At 48.4% G+C, this 14,031-nt stretch overlaps 1 protein-coding gene across 2 annotated transcripts in view; it reads left to right on the top strand.

The window, feature by feature from the left end:
* Positions 1-11,846, top strand: part of EPHX2 (epoxide hydrolase 2) — a gene marked incomplete at its 3' end in the record, with an annotated part of 45,923 nt that extends 34,077 nt beyond the window's left edge. For both annotated transcript variants that reach the window (XM_064482491.1, XM_064482490.1), the window contains 4 exon segments: positions 6,128-6,199; positions 8,063-8,096; positions 9,891-9,993; positions 11,777-11,846. In XM_064482491.1, the coding sequence (XP_064338561.1) occupies positions 6,128-6,199; positions 8,063-8,096; positions 9,891-9,993; positions 11,777-11,846 (279 nt within the window).
* Positions 11,847-14,031: the final 2,185 nt, after the last annotated feature.

The raw sequence follows: 14,031 nt of genomic DNA, 5'->3' as shown, positions 1-14,031 counted from the left end.
GAGTTCTCGTTTCCAGCTTGGCCATTTATAATCCTCCTGGCTTGGACAGAGGTCGCGTCTCTACCTGAGGGTCTGCCTCCTTAAGCCGGCCTTCCAACTCGGTGCTGCTGTGCAGAACCAAAGAGCCCACCCAGGGAACATGGCTTCACGCAGCCTCTCTGGGGCCGACACATCTCCCTCTTGTCTTTCCGGCCAAACTGCAGACGCTGCTAAACAGTTTTCTCTTTCTCTTTCAGGTGACTTTACCCACTGGCATCTTCAACTGTAGGGACAACCACCCCAGCCAGGTTTTCTGACCTATTTTAGGAGAACTCTGCCCCCAGAGTTTTAGAGGAATTCAGGTAATTGTTATTGAGGTAGACAGAGCAGGAAGCAGAGCTGCTGGCTGCAACCCTTAGATTAAAGGGATGCTCTGAGCCTTTGCTCGGAGACAGCGTCTTGTGCTGTGAGCTATAGAGGGATGGATGCTGCCTGAGCTCGTGCTTTGCAGGAGCTGTTATTTAATTTAAGTGGCTGTCTCCACTGTCTGAGCAATGAAACAATAGACCCAATTAAGTGCACCTTCTGATGCAGACCTGATCTACCTCTTGGAGAGAACAGCTGTAGGAACCTCCCCCGCAAATGAGGTTGTGGAATTCTCCACCCCCGCCAGCGCTGTGGGTGAGAAGTCTGGCAGAACTGGTCTTCCCCACTGTGCCTTCCGTTTCTGGGGCTCCTCTGCCGTGAGCTGAACAGGTGCCCGGGGAGTCACTGAGGTGGGGGGAGGAGAAGCCAGGGCGCTTTGGTGCTGGGAATCTCCGGATGTCCCACCCGTGTCCGCACACCTGTCACCCGGCTGCCAGGTGGGTGCCCGGCCCCACTGAACCCAGAGGTGATGTGGACCCTTATTCCTTTCCCTCCTCGCCCACCCCTTCCATCAAGAGACTTCTTGAAGTGATGAGTTATTGGCCTAGGGCTGCCGTAACAAATTACGACAAACTCGGTTTAAAACAACAAAGATTTATTCTCACAGTTCTGGAGGCGAAAAGTCTGAAATCAGGGTGTTACCAGGGTTGGTTCCCTCCGGGGGCTCTGAGGGAGCCCCCATTCCATTCCCCTCTCCTAGCTTCTGGTAGTTGCCAGAAATCCTTGGCCCACCTAGATTTGTAGGATCATTCCTCATCTAGAGACCCTAACTCCGTTACATCACAAAGACCCTGTTCCCAAATAAGGGCACATTCACAGCTGCTGTGCATTTGGTCTTGGACATATCTTTTCGGGGTCTTCTGTTCAGCTCACTATGGTGGATTACGATGCTGGAGTATGACTGAAAAACATATGCCGTCAAAAACTACATTATTAATTTTTACTGTTAATTTTAATGATCACATTGGAAAGTGCAACCAGATGTGCGTAGGGACATTTTATCAGGCAGTTGGAAATATTGGAGTTGGAGTCAGGGCAAAGCTATAGAGAGGCTCTGTCTGGAAGCCATGGAAACAAAGGAAAAGAGAAATAGAAGTTTCCTTCTAGCTATGAGCTTCTGTAATTTCAAGCTTAAAGAGGGGGCAGGTTAGTAGGAGAGGCCAAGAGATTCTGATGACTCTCCAAGGTCGGTGTCTTATACCTCACGTCCTTGCTCTAAGTTGACTCTTAGGCAGTCTTTATCCTTCAACAGCCTCAGAGTACCCTGAGACTAAGCTCCAGGATGCCTGGAGTTCCAAACGCTTTGTTCTAGGAGTGTTTCTTAAAACCTAGAGTGGTCTTCAGTAGCTTTTGGGTAACAGTAGAGCAGATTCCTTCATTTGCCATCGTTCCACAGGTTTCCTGCTTCCCTCGACCTCAAGCTGGAGGTGAATTACCTTTGTTGATGAAAAAAATCAGTCGATTTAAGTAAGAAAGAGATGGAAAATTTTATTCGAGCCAAATTGGGGATTATAACCTGGGAAAAGCCTCTCAGAAAGTTCCGAGAACTGTTCTGCCCATTAGAGCTTAAAACACAGTTATATTTTTTGAGACAGAGGGCTGTACATTACAATGACATATTGTTGACAGTTTATACAATCCAGCGCGTAGGGAGTGATGGGCCATCGTGGGCCCTTATAAGATTAAGAAGGAATATTATCTTTGAAGGAGTTGTCCTGTTGATGCTAAGAGAAGGTTGCCCTTTATGGTTGAGCAGGAATTTCTACTCTTGGGGATGTTCGGTCAGTGCATAATGCAGATACACAAAAGCACAGGTTGAGGAGGGGATGGGGAAGAAGCCAAAGGGCAAAGAAAATTATTTTATGTTTACATTTTTCTTGTCCTTCCATAAAATATGAATTTATTTCACACCTTTGGTGAAAATGAGCTTGCAGTGAAGAGCAGACAAAGAAAAGCCACAGTCCGAGTGGTCATCTAGAAGATGCTCCCACCAAAGTCTTTATCTCACGTTCTTCCTTCCTTTTTCCCTCTCTTCTTCCCTTTCTTCTTCCCATCCTTCTAGCCTTTGTTGGGTACCTACTATTATGATGCTACCTCGGTGGGAATAAAAATATGATTAAGATACAGTGTGTGTCCCTAAGAAATTCACAGCCTTGTGAGGGGATCCAATCCAAAAATACACAATTCTGATGCAGCTAGATAACTCTCATGATGGAGATAATAACAGTAACAATAATCACCATTTACCAGCATCTCTCTTCTGTATCAGGCATTGTAGGAAACAGGCATTATCTCCTATAATCCTTACAAAACTCCCATGTTACAGGTGACGAAACTGAGAATCTGCAAGATGAAGTTGTCCAGTTAATAAGTGTTAGTAGTGGGGCCTGAAACCTTGTGTGTTGGATTCCAAAGTTCATCCTTTAATTCCTATGATCAGGAGAACCAAGGGAGGAGCCCCATTCATTTGGACAGACGGGAGGCTTGTCATTGGTCTGTGGGACTTAAAAATAGGGTCTCACCTTTTATAAATTACAGAGAGTCCGACGTGTCACCAGGGCACAGGACCAGAGTTCAGAGGCTCTTATCTTCTCTGCTTTCCAGCCCTCACCTTTGTCCTCATCACCCCTGTTGCTCTGAAATGCTTTCATGTGGGTGGACGGACTTATTTGCCTTTGGGCTCTCTTTGATCTTTTATTGACTCTTGTCAACATTCGTTTGCTCTTTTAAGGACTGTTTGAGGCCGGCAGCCCATTTAGACCTCTGGACTCGGAGAGTCCTCCACACACACAGACACATCCCAAACTCGTGAAAAGCAGCTGCTTCTGGGATGGGGACTGCTCTCAAAAAATAGGACTGGTGACCCAAGGCAACACGCAGGGCTGAGCAGGGCATTGATCGATAGCTTAAAATGGACTGCCTGTCATGGCTGTCTCTTGCCTTGGCATTCATCACATGGCAGAAGGCCACGATTGATTCTCTGTTGTAATTGAATCTTACAGATGTAAGGGGATTGTAATTAACACACTGACATTGCTGTCATCAGAAAATCTCCAGCCGCAGATTCAGCACTGTTTGGTGATAAATACTTCCTTGCCTGCAGCACTGCCGTCCCTCGGATCCAGAGCTCTCGCGCCGGGCAGTGTGCAGAACAAATGAGTGCGTCGTAGAGGGACCTCTTAAAGTGGGCAGGGTCTGAGAGCTGCTGGCGTTTAGAATGCCATACGGACGTGGCTTGCAGGACCCTTCTTTCTGGGAACATTACTAGGAGGAGAGGGATGAACATCTCTTCAGCCTCTACTCCATCCAAGACCAATCACAGATGCTCCTGGGAGTACGATGCGTGGATGCTCCTCTGCTCTCAGGGTGGTCCCAGGAGAGCACATTCAAGGCTCTGTGGGATCCAAGGAGAGTAATTTTATCACAACAGGGGAAGGTGGGACTTCATGGAGAAAGCAGTGTTTGGGACAGGTGTTGAAGGCTTCTTGAAGGCCAAACTGAGGGAAATAGGTGTTCTTGGTGATGGTTACAATGTGTTAAACCAGGAGGGTGAGAAAGTAAGACACTCATTCAGAAAGCATCCTGCAACTCAGTTTAGCTGGTGCTTGAGTTCGTTCAGGTGAGCAGCTGGAAAGGAGGAGACAAAAAGTAGGCTCGCACTGTGCTCTAGACGGAATGTTTGTGTCACCCCCTGCCCCGAACCAATTCATATATTGAAATCCTAACCCCGGATGTGATGGCTTTAGGAGTGGACTCTCTGGGAGATGATTAGGGCTTGAGGGTGGAGCCCTCATGGATGGCATTAGTGCCCTTACAGACGAGACCTCGGAGAGCTCCTTCACCTCTTCTGCTGTGAGGACACAGTGAGAAGATGGTCATCTTTGAACTGGGCAACAAACTCTCACCAGACACCAAATCTGCTGGCACCTTAATCTTGGACTTCCCAGTCTCCAGATTGTGAGAAATAAATGTCTGTGTCTGTAAGCCACCCAATCTGTGGTGTTGTGTTAAAGCAGCCCGAATGGACCAAGATACACAGCCATACTCTTACTCAGTGTCTTCCGATGACACTGGTCCCCTCAGGGATTATGTTGGATGGATCTTTATTATTTCTGAGCAGTTGTCCCCGGGGGATCCCTGCCTGGGGGACTTTTAACTGTCTCTCTTCGCACTGTTTCTGAAACAGCTTTCAGGTTCAAGGGCTGTCAGTTTCCAGAAAAGAAAGACTGGATACAAATTTTCCTTTTATGCCCGAAAACACCATGGACCCAGCAGACCCAGACTGTAGATTAGGGTCCACTGATGGGTGTTGAAGCCCCTTGCCACCTGCCCCCTCCACCCCCAGTTCTTAGTGTCTGGAAACACTCCTGGATGGGGGGTTTGGGTAAGAAGGAGGTGGATGGGGAGAGGACAGGTACAGACCCTGAGTTTCCAGCGAGAATCTCTTCCCCAGCCCCCATGACATAACAGTAACTTTACTTCGGGCCACGCAACCCTGGCCTCACCCTCAGGACCAGAGTATGTTGCTCTCGTAGTGATGAAGCCAGTTCAAGTCAGAACTGTCCAGTCATGCACAAGCCAGAGACCTGGAAAGGGCCAAAGAATCAGGTGTAGATTAAGCAATTAAATGTAGCAACATGAGCTCCTGTGAAGGGGAAAGACCTGAGAGCACAAAGGATGTGTGCCCCAGCTCCTTAACCAAAGAAACCTTACTACCCTTTCCTCGGGGAGACAATTTAGGCCCAAATCAAAGGAGTTGGTTTTGTTTTATTTTGTTTATTGAAGTATAGTCAGTTTACAATGTTGTGTTAATTTCTGGTATACAGCAGTGTGATTCACTTATATACATACACACAGACGTATATGTATGTGTGTATATATATACGTGTGTGTGTGTGTATATATATCCTTTTCATATTATTTTTCATTAGAGGCTATTGTAATAGGCATTGAATATAGTTCCCTGTGCTATACAGTGGGACCTTGCTGTTTATCTATTTTACATATAGTCGTTAGTATCTGCAGTTCCCGAACTCCTAATTTATCCCTTCCTACCCCCTTTCCCCTCTGGTAACCATAAATTTGTTTTCTATGTCTGTGAGTCTGTTTCTGTTTTATAAATAAGTTTGTCATTTTTTTTTAGATTCCACATATAAGTGATATCACGTGGTATTTTTCTTTCTCTTTCTGGCTTACTTCACTTAGTATGACAATATCCAGGTCCATCCATGTTGCTCCAAATGGCATTAGTTTGTTCTTTTTATGGCTGAGTAGTATTCCATTGAATATTACCACAGCAACATAAGATGCATAAATGGAACTACCTTGGCTTCTAGGAATCCTTGGAACCTTCCTCCACTCCTCCCCTACCCTTCAGCCCCCAAACTCCTCATTCCTCCACCAGCCCTTCCCCTGTTCCCTTAAAAGAATTACTGTAAGTAAACATTCTTATTGTAGGAATTCTGAAAAGCAGAAAAGAAAAGAAAGCCACTTTCATTAACCCACCTCACAGGTGCTGGGAGGGGTGGGGGGACCACTGTCAGCATCTCATATTGTGTTTGAACCTTTAAAAAAAAAGTGTTTCAATATGAAAATTCAAATTCATGCACTTCTAATGAAACTTGGCCTGGATGGGACAGAGGTTGGGGACGTACTGCTTTTGGTCAGATCGGTTTTCAAGATCTCCACCAAGCCCTTCATTTTTCTTCCTTGGTTGTTTTAGGGAGTGGCTGAGGCTGAGCTGGAGCAGAACCTGAATCGGACTTTCAGAAGCTTCTTCAGAACACATGATGAGGTAAGGGGCATGTGGGGAGCGGTGGGGGGACCCCAGATTGCTTCCCTGGGAGGATGTAGGGGGTTGGTTGGTGTCAGGGTCTGGGAATGAGCAACTTGCCTTCTTCCCTTTGACTTCTCTAGTCAGGGCAATTGGGGTCCTCACTCCACCAGTCCCTTCATTAATGGGGAAAGGTCACACCTTCACTGTCACACACCAGTAGGGCTTTGCAACTTAAGGAAAGATCATGGCGGCAGTTTAGAAATTCTACTGTTTTACCATTACCCTTTTCATAGGCATCATTGTCTATCAAAGTCCAGAATTAATTGCTGTCTCAAACCCTTTTCTTAAACAACCACTGCTAGACTGCTTTAACACAGTAACCCACCCTCCTGTCGCACGTGTTGGGAGTCACTGCCACTGGAGTTGCTTTACTTCCCAATTTTTGCCAGGTGCTTTGCTGACCACTTCTGGCATCTCACTCTTTTATACTGAGTTCAGTTTCTTTCTTCCTGAAGTATCTCCTTTGGTAGTACTCTCAACTAGCAGTAAACTCATAAATTTTTGGCCTGAAAATATCTTTATTTTGCTTTCACTCTTGAAGAACAGTTTATCTGAGTATTGCATTCTAGGTTGACAATTGTTTTCTTCTAGAAGCTTCTATCATTGCTTATAAGAAATCAGCCTGAGGGCTAACTTCTTGGGGATTATTTGTCTTTTAGTCGCAGCTGATCAGTAGTTTAACTCATCTCTGAGGTTTTCTTTTTAATTTCAGAGAACAGATTTTTTGTTGTTGTTTAATTTTTTTTTTAGGTTTATTTATTTATATTTTGGAGGAGGTACTGGGGATTGAGCCCAGGACCTTGTGCATGCTAAGCATGTGCTCTACCACTTGAGCTATACCCTCCCCACTGTTGTTTAATTTTTGGAAGTTGTATTTGGTTCTTTTTCAAATCATTCTTATCTCTAAGTCTTGTTCTAAGCTTGTTCAGTTCCTTCTTTTTGTCTTTAACCGTTTTAAGCATACTCATTTTTCATTCTCTCTCTCTCTATCTTCCTCTTCAAGTTCTATTATTTGGTGTTCTTGGAGCGTCTTGTTTTATTGTTTGCTGTGTTTTCTGTCCCTTGTAATGGGGCCTTGTGTTGGGGGGTGGGGGAGGGAATTTTGTAATTTTGGTTTGTGGGCTCATCTTCAGCATCACTTAATCCTTACCAACCTGCTTCAGCTGGGATGGAGGAAATAGCCCTCCTGTGTGGTTTAGCATTTGTTTCTTCTGCCAGGCATCCTGCCAGCATGACCCGCCCAGGCTCACTTTGGCTGTTGCTATTTACTTCACTTACTGGTGGTTTCCAGATCTCACAGATAGTATCAGTTCAAACTCAAACATGTGCAAAGGCAGGCTTGTGGCTATGAATTCCTAAGGAAGCTTTTTTTGTTTTCATTTTTTTGTTTGTTTGTTTGTTTGTTTGTTTTTTTGGTACCAAACTGAATGGACCAAATCCTTTGACATCTCTTTGTCATGATAAGTGGGTTTTTCTCTAGTCCACCCTTTAACTGACAGCCCAGATTGACTGAATTCACTGTGAAGGGGCAGAGAGGCTCTCATGTTTAGCTTCCCACCTGCCTTAGACCTAAGGTCTCATCTCTTGTTCCATTGGTTGATACCCCCGCGTCCTTAACATTATCTGCAAGCACCCAGGAGCAGCCTTGGCCTGGAACTTGGTTGTGAGCTGCCTCAGCTTTGATGCTGAGGACCTGCCTCGCCCTTGGGCATTTAGCATGTTTGTATAGTTTGCTGGTACTCATAGGGTTTTTAGATGACCTGTTCTTGCATATTTCCTTTGCTTCATCCATGACATCTTTTCTAACTTTTCTCCCTCCAGACTTTCCTCACCGTGAACAAAGTCCGTGAAGTGGGTAAGAGACATTCTTAGGAGGGAAGGGTGGCAGGAGGGCCACGGCAGGAACCAGCTGAGTGTTAAATGAGTGTATCTCCATCTGACGGCTGTGGGCAGAAGCAGCTGCCTGCCGCCCCTTAACTATGACTTGCTTAATAAAGGTTCCTGCTGGTGGTTTGCACTCACCCCGACCCTGGGCTGACCACACAGCCCCGGGTTTTTTTCCCCCCATGGAGTTTTGGATTGAAGATCTTAAAAAGTAAGAGTTTAGAGGAATCTCACCCTCTGCTGATTAGAACCGAGGCCCAGGATAGGAACTGACCGCTGCAAAGTCACCTGGTGCAGGCAGAGCAGAAATCAGGCTAGACCCTCAGCCGGGGCTCCTCTGTCATAGTGCCCTTGCCTTCCCTCCATCAGAGTCAGTTTTGTTCTGTGAAGACAGCCCTGTTCTCACTCCTGGCTTGGATATAAGTGAGGAGCCAGGGCCGGGAGGAGACTGGAGCTCCTGAATTGGTCAGTGTTTGGCCCCGACTCTGGCTTCGCCATCACCCCTTGTATTTTTATTAACCATGATCACTGCCACTTGTAGGAGTACCTCCTGTGTACATCAAACACTGGACCAGCCCCCTTTAAATAAATGACTTATAACCCTTGTGACATGGCCCAAACTCCCACTGGTGTCTCTATCCCGCAGGGGAGGAAAATGGGTCTCAGAAGAGCCACAGAATCTGTCCAAAGTGGCCAGGCTGGGGTTAAACTCTGCTGAGCCTAACAGCTTCTCTCGCTGGTCAGGGACAGCTCTCCATTCCCTCCCTCCACTCCTCACTCATTTACATAGTCACTTGTTCATTCCTTCATTCCTCAAACATTCTGAGTGCATGCTTGGTGTGAGGCAGGCGCAGGTACCCATATGTACGAGGCAGAATCCTTGCCCTCAGGGAGCCCCAGTCTCTTAAGGAAGCAGAAAGCAGTAATAAAGGGAGAGCTGGGGGGTGTCCCAGAAGCCTGGGCAGCAGCAGCCAGGACACCTGCCTAGGGGGATGGTGGGCAAGGGAGGAACCCTGATCATATACCCCTTTGATGTATCTCCTGAGCACCTGTACCACCAGCGAGGCTCTGAGAGCTTAGAAATAGTGCATCAGTCCCATTCATGCACCAGCGTTAATACCCATGGGGCTGTTGCCCAGGAAAAGGCACTGGTCCCTGGACTGTCAGTCACCATCACGAGCTGCCCTCCCCACAGGGCCTGGGGGCTTCAGGGACACCATGTAGCCTCTGAAAAGAAGATAGGATTTCATATCAAGGGTCCATGAGCCTGCAGAGAGCAGTAGCGTGCTTTCTTCCTTGTCCTGGATTTTCCTCTAAACTAAGATGAAAATCAGAGCATGGACTTTGAAAACTCTAAGAATCTCAGTGGAGATATTGAAAGAAGAACATAACTGTTAAACTATTTAGAAAAGGTGTCATCTAGGGGAGAGGATGGCTGGAGGCTGACAGGGCCCAGAAATGGAAAAGGGTGTGTCATCCTTGAACTGCGCTGCGTTCGAAGGAGAGGAGGGGTAGGTTTCATCCTAGAAGTTACGGCCTGTGTGTGTGATACCCTCGGGTTCCAGGATGACAGTAAGAGCAAGGACTTGGAGCTCAAGACTGGGTGGGTCATCGTGGGAAAGAGAGCACAAATGAAGGAGCGTGAGGAGAGTTCAGACAGAATGGGAGAGGCAGTTAGGTGCCTGACCTCAAGTGGGAACGCTGGCATTAGAACCCAGACACTTGCTCCTGGGCTATGGGAGAGGAAAGGCGTGGCTTTTTGCAGGAGGACTCTTTATGAACACCCCAGAGGAGCCCAGCCTCAGCAGGATGGTCACCGAGGGGGACATCCAGTTCTACGTGCAGCAGTTCAAGAAGTCCGGTTTCAGGTAAAGAGAACAGTGCCCCAAACACCAAAGAGAGACTGTTAGCAGAGAGGGTGCTCAGCTGTCATGGTACAGGGTGAGGTCCAGTGCCCCTCCGGCTCAGCCCCCATGAATTTCTGGCCAGCTCCTGCTTGAATGCCTCCAGTGTCGGGAGGCTCACTATCTGATGTTACTCAGCCTGCTGTAGTTTGGAGAGTTCTGTGTGTTATCCCTTATGCGGCCCCCTCGGAGCAGATGTTTTTCACCTTTTTTCAGTCGTGACCTCTGTGAGCATCAGAGGACAGCTCTGAGCTCTTCAGAAAAACACAAAAACCCACAGAAACTCAAAAATTGCATACATGTTGGGGGAGGAGGGCAGGTTAGAGACCTCTCCTATTTATACATATAACAGCTTTCCTGAGCTCTAACTCACAAAGCATAGAATTCACCCACTGAAAGAGTACAATTCAGCAATTTTTCATCTTTCCATGGAGCTCTGCCATCATCGTCACGATCCATTTTAGACTGTTTTCATCACCCAAAAAGCAGCTCTGTTCCCTTTTGCAGTCACCCCCACCCACCTCGGTCCCCTAGTCCTGGGCACTCACCAGTCTGCTCTCCGGCCCCCGGACCTGCCTATTCTGGTCATTTCACACAAATGGAATCTTGCACCATGTGGTCCCTGGTGCCTGGCATCCTTCGTTCAGAATGTTCTCGGGTTTGTCCATGTTGTGGTCTGTGCCAGGACTTCATTCCTTTTTCTCAGGTCTGTTTTCATGCTGTGGTTCTGGGCACTGCCCTGGAACCACTAAGAATCACTCTAACAGCCCCTTTGCCTCATCGTCCTTCAAATACTTGGATATCACGAATCTTTGAAGCTCACAAGTCCCTCGAGGGCACTCCTGCGTTTCCGTCCTCCTCCTCTCCCTGTGCATCTCTCTTCACACCCCATCCTTCATTTAGACCCAGGGGTGCAGAAGGAGCCCCACAGCCGCCCCAGCTTCGTCAGCCCTGCCTGTAAGTTCACAGCATGGCAGCCTTGGCCGTGAACACTCATGGTGGCCCTTTCGGCCCAGTGTCTTCTGCACCACAATTGCAACTCTTCCTTAAGTTTCTCTCTTTTTTTTTTTTTTTTTAACATAGGTGACAATTTAAGAGTCTCAGACTTGGGAACAGATGTGCTCGGGAAGGGAGTGGAGAAGTAATCAGATCTGGCCCTTCCATGTACAGGAAGGAAAACTAGAAGTCCCAGAAGGGCACGTGGCTCGTTCAAGGCCCTCTTTTTCACTGGGGAAACCTCAAGGGCTGGACGGCCCCAACCCCCACCAAGCCTGAGGATGGGGGGAGTGTTCTAGGTACAGCCTTGGAGCCACCCCGCCTGTCCTGAGGCGGCACCTCTGCATCACCTCCCGACAGCCCATTAGGTGGAAGGGACTCCCAGTGTCCCTTTGTCCCTTTTCTGTGGGTTCCCTGGGGCAGGGGAATGGCTGTGGCTGCTCAAGCTCCCCACCCTCCTTCAAGACAGCCCTGGGAGGAAGTGGAGGGTCTGGTCGGGCTGGCGTCTGGGTGTTGCTGGATGCCGGCTACAGAGACTGTCAGCCCTCCGCCCGGCCCTGTGCCTGCTCTGGGCCGTGATGGATAAAGCCCAGCGAGCGCGCGGGGCAACAGGGCATGATCCTGGGCTCTGTTCTCTTCCCGCTGCAGGAGCCTTTGCTCTTCCCGGGAAGACCGGCTCTGTGCAGCTGGTTGCCGGTGGGGTCTGTAGCTCAAGCTTTCCTCTTTTTCTTCCCTGATCTGCCCCTCCCAGGGGTCCTCTAAACTGGTACCGGAACATGGAAAGGAACTGGCAGTGGGGCTGCAAAGCCTTGGGAAGGAAGGTGAGTCTGGTGATCTTCCCTCCCCCATAAACCTTACCCTGGGGGCTTCCGGGGGTCATTTTGGAAGTGCCTCCACTCCGGGGATCCTTTAGGACCTCTTTTGCTGATGCTTCTCTTGCAGTGGCAGAGGGTGGCTTTGGGGACAGAACGAGGGTCTTTTCGGGTGACTACAGCATCGGTCTGGAAGGTCCAGGTCTCCCAGTGATGCCCTGGCTCAGAGCACAGGTGGCCCGGGGTAACTTCTGGAAAGAGCATTAGGTGCTGTCAGAGAGACAGGGCTTTAGTCTCTGGCTGCGTCACCTTGACCAAGTCAGTGTGAGTCTCAGCTCCCTCACTGGTCAAGCAGAGATGGGTTTCCAATTTCTGGGTCTGCAAGGGGAGTAAACAGGGGCCCCCTGTTTTCACTTAAAATATTAAAAACCTAAGGGAAATTGTGTTTTCACGTTCCTCGGCTCACTTGGCAGCCCTGGTCACTTCCTTGATTCAGTCAAATGTATGAACACCGTCTCTGTGCCGGGAACCGTGCCAGACCTTAGGAATACCGGGCAAATGAAACAGGTGAGGGCCTGACCTCATGGGGTTAGGTCTTGAGGAAGCAGAGCATAAAACAGCGGTTAAGAGCAGGCTGGGCAGCCAGTCAGCCTGGGAGCTAACCTCTGTGTGACTCTGGGGAAGGCACCTAATCACTCTGTTCTCCGTTGCCACTTCTGTGATATGGAAAGGCAAGAATGGCCTACCTCTGGAGCTGCTTAAAGATAAAATGGGTTGACACCAATAAAATGCTTAGCTAGAACACATCCTGACATATAGTAGTGGTTCAATTAATGCTTTTTTGCCTTCTCACCACTCTAATCTGGGATGGATGAAAATGACAAAACCTCAGTTTGATTGGCAAACTCGCTCCAAGCATGAGAGATGAGGTCAGGTCTTTGGGGAAGTGAACCCCGATGGTGGTAAGGATGGGAACATCTTCTTCTGTGGTTTCCTTCCATCGGCTGAGGTCTGGGAGGGTCCCCAGAGGGCTACCCCCTCTCCCACCTCCTCCCATGCCTCCACCACCACTTTGCATTTTGACTTAGAACTTTCTAGAGTCTACACACCCCCACAGCTGTCTCAGGATTTATTTCAACCATAAAATCACTTCTGAACATCCCCTGGTTCTTCACCCCTTGGAGGAGGTGAGCAGTGAGGGTTATATGGCTCTGCAGGGAGGTGAAAAATGGTGCACATTCCTTAACCAGCGACACTGAATGCTGTTGGGCAATTGTAATGGGAGCGTGAGAACAGAGAGTAAAGGGAGGCGCTCTCGACCTTGACCTTTTGGTGTTCCATTTATCAGCAGATAAAAGTGAAGCCTTTTTTGCTGCCTCTAATGTCACACTGATAACGGTGTGGTCAGCCCAGTCACACGCCAGCTGCTCTTGTCAGGCATCCCCTTCATTCAAAGAAAAGGAATGTTAATCTCCATCCAAGGGCATCTTTCCTCCTTTCTGGAGCTGTCTGGTCCCACGAACATCAGTCACACAGAGCGGGCCACACACATGCTCTTACTTACACGCGCACACACACAATCTGTGCTCACTTCACAGCTGAATCTGTCCCCGTGAGAAAACCCAGTCCTTTCTTTTGTGTGCCTCCTTTACTTTCATACAAAACACTGGCCTTCTGACACTCCTTGTCACCAAGTGTGTGTGGGGTTTCCCACACCACCAGGCAATTCTCTGCGACACTAGCTGGGTGCCCTACAGCGTAACTCAGTTCTGACAGTATCTGGTGACAGCGCCAGATCCCACAGGCTAAGGTCTCAGTCCTGCAGGACTGCGCTCCAATTCAGATGCCAGTCCCAAGTCCAGGTTGTTACGTGCACCTCCAACCGATTGGCTATAACTCTGAGGTTCCCAGGACCCCCTCCTTGGGTCCGTTAATTTGCTAGGGCAGCTCACAGAATTCGGAAACACTTATGTTTACCAGCTTATTAAACATGAACCACCAGATGAGGAGACACATCGGGTGAGGTCTGGGAGGGTCCCCGGCACGGGAGCTTCTGTCCCCACGCAGCTGGGGTGTGCTCCCCTCCTGGTGTGGATGAGTTCACCAACTGGAAGCTCTCCGAGCTCCAACCTACTGAAATTGTATGAATTTTTATGGAGACTCGATCAATTATTAACTCCATTTCCAGCCCTTT

The sequence above is a fragment of the Camelus dromedarius genome, chromosome 36 (assembly GCF_036321535.1).
Source record: "Camelus dromedarius isolate mCamDro1 chromosome 36, mCamDro1.pat, whole genome shotgun sequence".
NCBI lineage: Eukaryota > Metazoa > Chordata > Mammalia > Artiodactyla > Camelidae > Camelus > Camelus dromedarius.
This window is presented reverse-complemented; position numbering and strand designations above follow the sequence as displayed.